Genomic DNA, 8,340 nt, shown 5'->3' on the forward strand with positions numbered 1-8,340 from the left:
TTGTAAAATTGATTTATATTTGTAAAACATGGGTGGGCACACATGGTATCATGGGTATTCAGCTGAATACCCATAATTTTTGGCAACAACAATTGAACCTGGTGATAGAGTTATCAATTCTAGTCTCTTTTGTATAAAGTGCCATGCATGTCGACACATGAGCTCTCCTTGGTGTTTTGGTTAGAACTAGTGAACTGCAGCAGCTGCTTTGGGGATTGAATACTAAACTAGTACATTCACTAACTTGAGTTGTGTTTCTCTTTTATTTCAAATTTTGAATACCCATTATAAAAATGCTGGGCCCGCCAATGTTGTAAAACCGGATGATTCTTTACTTCTTTTCACTGCAGATTCACTTTTTCTCTACACAGGTTGCACTTTTAGGAATGTGCAACTCAATTCATTCAATTTAATAACTTGGATTAAGACAATCGATATTGATTATTGAGGTCCTTAACGAATTCCTAAGGATGCAGTCATAAGAGAAGTAAAGCGCCACTGAAAATCAACTGTCGATTTTTTCATCATAGTTCGGTCATGGATTAGAACAATGTTGTCAAACTCTGACACTTGGATCCTAACGAGGACAACACAAACCATTAGGCGCCATTGTTGGTGGGAGCGTACAAAACCTTAGGGGTTGCAACTTCCAAAGCGCCACAAAAAAAAACATGAACTAGCTTGATCGCCAAAAGCACATCTGCCGATCCTGCAGCATCTATGGCTGGTCTACACGTACGTGGCTGCCGTATTCTGGTCAGGCGGCGGCGGCGAAGTTCCAGACGGCTCCGTCGCCCTCGCCGCAGGCGCTGTGGATGGCCCTCATCCTGTCGACGGACTTGCAGATGCCGCTGCAGGACCAGTCGAAGGACGCCGCGCACACGTTCCCGGCCTGCTTCTTCCACTCGCAGTCTGCACAACAGAAAAATGGAAGCAGAAGCAGATCAGTTTCTTTAGATCGCCAACCATTCTCTCCACAGGTGACATTGGTGGGAACTAGAGTGGCGCGTTGACGCACCTGGTGGCGTGGCGCAGCAGAGGCTCCGGTCGTCGACGTGCTCCACCTCGAGCCCGATGAGCCACGCGCCCAGCGACACGTCCTCGTTCGCGAACCGGTGCAGTATCGGCCTGCGGTTTCCTCACAGAGATCAGCAGCAGACGTTAACTTGCACAGAAGAAAAATGCGGATGCTTACTGGTTAATGGAGATGTAGGATGCGAGGTCCCTGGAGATGGCGTAGATCTGCCCCGTGGCGTGGCGGAAGTACTTGTTCCCCTCGTCCCCGAACTTCCACGACTCCGGCTCGTGGTACTTCACGCCCCTGCCATTGCCAAGCACAACGCACGACCGGCGACAGGCCGATCAGCAAAAATGGCATCGGCAAAACGCAGATCGAATAATTTCTCGCGCGCGCTCACTTACTTCTGCGACAGCACGGGGCCGGACTTCATGCACCCGACGTAGACCCTCGGCGTCGTCCTGTACCGGGCGAGCCTGTTGGTGAGCATGCCGAGGTTGACGTGGACGTCGTCGTCGACCTTGACGTAGAAGGCGGCGTCCCAGGTGGCGACGGCGGCGGCGAAGTAGATCCTGGTCTTGGACGACAGCTCGTGGTACCCCTCCACGTGGTCCAGCCGCATGAAGTCCCGCGTCTCCGCCTCCTCCACGTCGATGGCCCGGTCCAGCGCGCCGCCGGGCGTCGCGCTGTGCCCGATCACGAACCGCACCACGATCCCCTTCTCCTTCTCCAGCCGCCGGAGCTTCTCGCCTCGGGGCACCCAGGTGTCGCGGAGCGAGTCGCGCCGCTTCTTGCTGCTGAAGGCCGTGTTGATGCCGACGACCACGAACGCCTTGGGGAGGCCCTTGGACGGCACCGACGCGCCCAGGCCGCCGTTCCTCTTGGCGCGCTCCACCGCCAGCTCCATCTCCAGCGACGACACCGACTTGTCCAGCGACCTACACGCATGCATAGAAGAAAGAACCAAGAGGTAATCCATGATCAGTATATACATGGTTCTTGAGTATCGTATCGGTACAAAAGAATTACTTACCGGATAGCTTGGTGCGTTCTCGACACCTCTTTCATGACATCGTTCGGGTTGCTCCCTTCTTCTAGCTTCTGAAAGACAGGGAGAAACGAATGATCAACAAGCTTGTTACGGTGCAGACAGGATTAACAATGCACGCGACGGGTATTGCTTCCGTCCAGCCAGTAGTAGCACTTACACGCCTGTGCTCGCAATCGTCGTCGGGGAAAAGAGCGATCCTGGAGCCGTGGCCGGAGGAAGTCGAGGCGCCGCGGCCCCCCGACGGCGGCGACGTCAGGATCGTCATGCGTCCGCTGAGGAGCAGCCCCACGAAGAAGCTGGCGGCGCAGAGCACGAGCACCGCCTTCCCCGACATCGGCCTCGCCCGCGCGGCCTTCTTCTCCGACTGCGGCTGTGTCAGCGCCTGAAAAATTCAGACAGAAACACAAGCATGAGCAGTGCATTTCTGCTTCACCTCAAGAAGTGTACTAATAATGTATGACTACACTGGTTCTGCATGCTGCATTGGCTGCACAACACGAACCATCATCGATTGGCAGGCCCGCTCTGATTGGGGGCGGTTGCTACCGCTCCAGGAGTGAAGAAGCAGGGGGAGGCAGATGCGGCGCTCTCTCAGAGTCGACGCCGAAAACGCCGGCTATCTATCCCAGATCCAGCACTGCAGGCGAAACGGTTCAGTTGGCAAGGCCCTTTGTGTGAGGAGAGCATGCTAGCAGTGTGATCGAGCTCACAATAACAGGCCATGGCGAGAGTTCATACCCCCAAGGAAAGATCACTACAGCGTACACCGTTGTGCCTGCGACTCTTCTAGTAGTAGTTGGTTAACGGTGTGCTGCTCTGTTTTGATATGGCGAGAAAATTGTGTGCGCTGATGACGCCGCAAACAGCATATGATAACAGTTCTCGCTTGGCTCATGATTGACAATTATAGATAATCGTTCCATGGCCCATGGGGTTCCAGCCAAAACAGAAGGAAAACAGAAAATAATTTTTCGTAAGAATGACAATCAGAAGTAGCCTAAACTGACATAACTCTTCCCCTAGAAAATGGAAGAGGCTTACAAGCAGCAGTTCAGAATCCATTGAACAGTGGAATCCAGTTACACCGCCCCTAACAAAGCCTCAAGGGAGTTTCACCTCACTTCCAACAACAGATGCATCACCACCTCACCAAAGGTGAACAGAGCACAAGCAAGCAACCATGCCACCGTAGTGACACCGCTTGTACGTTTTGCAGACACGACGCAAGCTTGAAGCTCCACAGATTCAGCGTAAGGAGCTCACAAAGGGAGAAAAAAAACCAGTTCAACTCATTACAAACAACAAATTCGTCACCACTTGTGGGTTGAAACAATCACCAGCAAGGTCCATTATAATGGTGTCTCTTCTCTACTTTCTGCAGGTACCTGGAAAGGTAGACACTGCATACGAATAGGTAACAGAGAGGTGTAGTATCAGCCATATCAAACACAACTATTAAGATGATGCATACTGCAATTTCTCGTACCTCGATTTCCTGACTTCCAAGGCACCAGGTAGGCATCATTTGTAACCAGTAACCACTAACCAGCTCCAGACCTACTAATCCAAATAATGGTAAAATTCTCCCTACAGCAATGACATGGCCCCAGACTAGACCTACTGCTTGAAGATGCCACAATGGTTTAAATCATCTGCCTTTCAAAATCAGGGACTTGACAGATTCACACCCTGGTGAATTCTACATAAACCATAGGATTCCTCCATAAGCAATCTACCCAAGTCTAAGACAACAGGAACCAGTTAATATCTTTGGTAAGGGTGATTCAAAACTATCAAATTCCGATGTACAATTCTTGTCATTCCGAATGATGAGTGTGGATGTTTCTGATTTTTCAAGCAGTCACAAGCAACAAGTCATCCTGTTGAGCATGATACCATAACAGGCAGCAACTGGTCCATCTTGGAATTTCAAATAAAAAAGGGTCACCAACAGATATGTAACTGAGCAGATGAAACCACCAATGGAGACTACAAATATTACCAGTTAAGGAAAAAAAAACAGCATCAACAACTTTCCTTGGTACACCCAACAAGAACTGTAAGCCAAGCAACAAATCACAGCAGTTGCACCTTAGTAAGTAATCAGAAGTGATAATGTGGCTTCTATACAAATACTGCTCAAGCAAACAAGTCATATCAACCATACATCATTATAAATAGGTTTAACGATACAGGGCAGATTTCCTGGGTTTCTCTACCCATATTTATGTCCCAACACAATACAGATCCAAATGACATGAGAAACACAAATAACATAATAGCTTGAACATTTTGAACTAAGGATATTGCCACCCAATCCCTGTAACTAGGGTAAGTACTACAGCGGCATTAGTGGAGGCAAGATCCTATCGGACAACACATGGAACCTAACCATCAGGGACAGACATGGCTACGATGTAGAAAACAACGGAGCTACCAGAAAACCACTCACATGCACTAACATAAGCCATATTTACATGCATGTAATGGCAAGTACCCAGATGACATGACGGAAGGGCTGAGACAACAATGGCTTCACTGGCCGATGGTACATTCACTGGTGCTCAGTGTGCTAGTAGGACGGGTATGGAACTGGTTGTCTGTCAGCTCGACGGCTAACATCACTGAGAACAGAACCAAATACACGTCTACTATACTCATATGTACCATCACTTAATCCTCTACCTGCTACCCCACTTGATGCTGGAGAAAAAAATAACTGTAAGATTTCATACAGATTCACATTAAATATCTCATATTTCAAAGGGACAAATAAATACTTCCTCACCTTGAGAGTGGAAATCATAAGACTGATTTGGAGAAACACCATAGCCTGCAATCCTACCGTTCACCACTCTATTCTGTGACACAGGAGTATCACTAGATCTCATTGGTTGATGTGGATTTGGTAGTGGTATAGGGTTCATTTTAGGTGTTACAGGAACATTGCCATTTGAAGAGGGCTTGTCCTGCCCAGAGATCTGTCAAAGAAGGGCATAATTTCAGGGTTCAGTCTTTCGCTGCTGCTTCAACAAAAATAATACAGATCTAAGCGTTGACAAGAACCTCAGCTAGCCAACTACATTGGGTTGGCCCCAGAATGAACTACTCACACAAAATGTAACTGACGACACCATAAGAAGAAAATACTTAAATCTAAACTAAAACAAATTGGATAACTAGGGAGCAAAAAGAAACGCACCGCAAATTTAAGTGTTCTATTGTGAAGCCGAACCAGGCCAGAAAACAGCCTAACAGCATACTGGGCAATCTCCTCTGATTCGTACTCAGCAAAAGCAAAACCTTTGGGTCGACTAGTTTCCTTGTCACGAGGTATGTGCAAGTCTACTACACGACCTACCTGAATAAGAATATCATACAAAACCCTCTCCGAGACCTTTTCATCCAAGTTACCTATTTAAGAAAGATACAGTTGAAGAATTAATACAGTACATGTGATTACTTTGTTCTATTTAGGCATGCAAAAGCAAGAGGCGAAGTGAGACAAGAACAGACATTAAAGAATACCAGAATTAGCACACTGCAACAGTCAACCATGGAAAGAGCATGGATTTGAAGCCTATCGGTAATGACAAGGAAATCCATAAAGCAGCTAGGCTTGTGGTTTTCAAAACCGGTTGCATCATCAATTTTCTACAACCATTTCACTCCACATATTATTAAACGTAAAATTACAAAATGGTGGTTGGTACTGAAATTCACCCCAAGAAAATGGCTCTAAGAGTCTCATATTCACTAGGGTTTGTGTGAGGCCGTGAGAACTGTTCCCAGGGATTAAACGCATTCTAAGTTTATAACACACTACAAGAATACTATCTGGTTTTTACTCCAGCTGATTACCGGTACTGTCAAATTTCACATACTTAAGGTAGAACATCAAATTACGAACATTAGTAGGCAACAAATAATACAATGGTGAAACCTACCTTGCTTGCAAGTTTTCGTCTAACGTCTTTCATGGAATCGTAAGTTCAAAACCATGCGAGGATCAAAAGCATCATTATAACCCCATAAGCCCTTGAGCACCCGAGCTGCCGAACCCTATTAATTAGCTTAGCTTAGGCTTAATATCATCAATATGTTGTTCCATGCACTTGAATGTATATAAAATCCCTGAATACCCTGACCCGATAGCATGTTTATTTAACATAGTTAGCGAATCTGAAGAAACAAAGTTGGCAGATACTAAAAAAGGGGCTCTCACAACTCTATTATTAAGCAGGTTCAATTTGGTAATATCTTTGGGCTTTGTAAACATATGCTTATGTTGATTTTTCACTACTTGCACGCCTACAGTTTTCCAATTGCAAGCAAAGCACATATCACAGAAGGCCAGGAAGTGTTTTTGCCGCAAGGAAATCAGCATGATTGAGGTGAGCTAATCAGCTAGCATACAAGTAAACCTAGTGCAACGAACAATTCCTATTACGGATTTAGGAGCTGGGAAATGCAACAGCACATGAGTCAATCACCTGACCGTACAAGATTGAGCAAGTAACATAATAGTTAAACAAGGGTAATTAGTAAGTCTACGCCAACCAATTCGGAAAGGAGGATAAAATCCTGCTTCAGAACACCTAAAGCACGCAATCAGGTCGGAGCTGCTTGAGGGGCAACAACCAGTGCAGGCACGAAAATCCCCCAATTTGGGGGCCGGGGCAGCAACACAGGCCACCAATCAATCAAAGGGGATACACAAGGCAGACAACTTTATAGGAACTAAACAGAGCAAATCACCACGAATCTCCCCTCAATCCGGAGCCGAACCCCAGGAAAAATGGGGGGAAATCCAATCCGCGTGAACGGACCAGCCGTACCGCGCGAATCGGACCTCGAGCGGGTTGGGATCTGACCTATGTAGACGGCGCAGCCCGGGTTCCTCGCCATGGGGACCGGATCTGGGGTCGACGCCGCAACGCGGATGAGGAGTCCAACCGGGGGAAGCGAGCGACTGGCACACGACGGCTGCAGAGGCACGAGCGCAGATGGAAGGAGGTTGGTGAGTCTGGGCGCTATATCTAGCGGGTGGTTGGGAGACGGCTCGGTTTCGGCTGCCGACGGCGAGACGGATTTGGGAATAGTCGAGGATGGGCCCGGGCGTCAGTGGGGAATGGGGATAATGGGTGGGCGCCTGTTCCCGAGGCTTCTTGGATTTGATGGTGGCAAATATATGAGCCGTTCGATAAAGCATGTGCGGATGGTGATAGGTGTGGTAGGGTTTTTATGGGGAACGGAGATCTTGAGCATTGGGAAGTCGAATTCAATCAACTTTAGCGAGAAAAATGAATTAGAGCATCACCAAACCAATTTGAGCCCCCGACAAAAAAACGCTTCTAGCTGATTTTTGTCTAGCGCGGCCTGATACGGTGTCCGGTGCCCCGAGCCCGTCCCCGTCCCACAGGGGACGCACCCGGCACGCCGGACACAATGAAAAGCGAGGCGAAGCGACACGCGCCCGACGCGTCAGCGGCACAGGGAAAATTCGTCTCTCACTCCCGCCACATCGCACCTATCCCGCCGCGCAATTCTGGCCTCCCAACACATATCCCGCCGCTGATTCATTTCTGCTATACCGCAGATTTGTTTCTCCCTCCCGCCGTCCACCCGCCGCCGCTACCCTCTTCCATGGCACCGCCGACAGCCCCAAAAAAGATGGCCAAGAAAAGCCGCCGGGCAATGAGACGAAAGGGGCGAAAGCGCCGTTCGCGAAGCCGCGGAAGGCGCCGACTCCGAAGAAGAAGCCGGAAGGATGGACCGATCATCAATGGTAGCAAGATTGTCTACGCCGGAAGATGGCGACGGCGGAGCGGAAAGAACGGAGGGCGGCGGAGCAGGAGAAGAAGGCTCTGGTGGCGGGCCAGCACCAGCACATAATGGTCGGGTGTATCGCCGCCACCTACGCGAGCCCATGGAGTACGTCCTTGCCGGTGTACATTCAGGGAGTGATCTCCCCGTCGACATTCGCCTTCTACAACGACGGCCCCTCCACCACTCTCGGGTGCGTGACGCCTAACTTGTCGCCCTAGTACCAGGATGCGCTGCCGCATGGCGGCTTCAACCCCAACAACATCTTCTACTCCCCGGCATACGAGCAAGCGCCGTAGCGCGAGCCAGGACCCGGTCCGGACGGCGCCACTGGCCGCAGGGGGCGCTCGAATTCGATGGCGCCGGTGCTGAGGAGGAGGAGGACGGGGGTGAGGACGAGGAGGAGGAGGAAGAGGAGGGGGTGGAGGACGACGACGAGGACGAA

At 49.4% G+C, this 8,340-nt stretch overlaps 2 protein-coding genes across 3 annotated transcripts; both read right to left on the reverse strand.

The window, feature by feature from the left end:
- Window positions 1-757: 757 nt before the first annotated feature.
- Window positions 758-2,436, reverse strand: LOC124648546 (probable beta-1,3-galactosyltransferase 8). Its single transcript, XM_047188288.1, has 6 exons — window positions 2,227-2,436; window positions 2,052-2,119; window positions 1,423-1,956; window positions 1,196-1,321; window positions 1,019-1,128; window positions 758-912 (listed from the first exon to the last, which is right to left on the reverse strand). The coding sequence occupies exons 1-6, from the start codon at window positions 2,401-2,403 to the stop codon at window positions 758-760; spliced, it is 1,170 nt and encodes a 389-aa protein (XP_047044244.1). The 5' UTR covers window positions 2,404-2,436.
- Window positions 2,437-4,224: 1,788 nt separating this feature from the next.
- LOC124707444 (splicing factor 3B subunit 4-like) lies at window positions 4,225-7,072 on the reverse strand. 2 transcript variants are annotated; one of them, XM_047239099.1, is made up of 4 exons: window positions 6,944-7,072; window positions 5,431-5,483; window positions 4,858-5,050; window positions 4,225-4,772 (listed from the first exon to the last, which is right to left on the reverse strand). In XM_047239099.1, exons 1-4 carry the CDS (start codon window positions 6,975-6,977, stop codon window positions 4,642-4,644), a joined length of 411 nt encoding a protein of 136 aa, XP_047095055.1. In that variant the 5' UTR covers window positions 6,978-7,072; the 3' UTR covers window positions 4,225-4,641. The 2 variants fall into 2 exon arrangements, with proteins under 2 accessions (XP_047095055.1, XP_047095054.1); XM_047239098.1 differs by having other exon boundaries at window positions 5,272-5,483.
- Window positions 7,073-8,340: the final 1,268 nt, after the last annotated feature.

The sequence above is a fragment of the Lolium rigidum genome, chromosome 4, assembly GCF_022539505.1.
Source record: "Lolium rigidum isolate FL_2022 chromosome 4, APGP_CSIRO_Lrig_0.1, whole genome shotgun sequence".
Lineage (NCBI taxonomy): Eukaryota > Viridiplantae > Streptophyta > Magnoliopsida > Poales > Poaceae > Lolium > Lolium rigidum.

Excerpts from the sequence above, each read along its gene's own strand:
- LOC124648546 (XM_047188288.1), bottom strand. The coding sequence starts at position 2,403 with ATGTCGGGGAAGGCGGTGCTCGTGCTCTGCGCCGCCAGCTTCTTCGTG. Across the intron at positions 2,120-2,226 it reads ACGATTGCGAGCACAGGCGT|AAGCTAGAAGAAGGGAGCAA; the intron begins GTAAGTGCTACT and ends CCTGTCTTTCAG. Across the intron at positions 1,129-1,195 it reads TCCTACATCTCCATTAACCA|GCCGATACTGCACCGGTTCG; the intron begins GTAAGCATCCGC and ends AGGAAACCGCAG.
- LOC124707444 (XM_047239098.1), bottom strand. The coding sequence starts at position 6,977 with ATGGCGAGGAACCCGGGCTGCGCCGTCTACATAG. Across the intron at positions 5,484-6,943 it reads GGGCTGCGCCGTCTACATAG|GTAACTTGGATGAAAAGGTC; the intron begins GTCAGATCCCAA and ends TTTCTTAAATAG. Across the intron at positions 5,051-5,271 it reads ATAGAACACTTAAATTTGCG|ATCTCTGGGCAGGACAAGCC; the intron begins GTGCGTTTCTTT and ends CTTCTTTGACAG.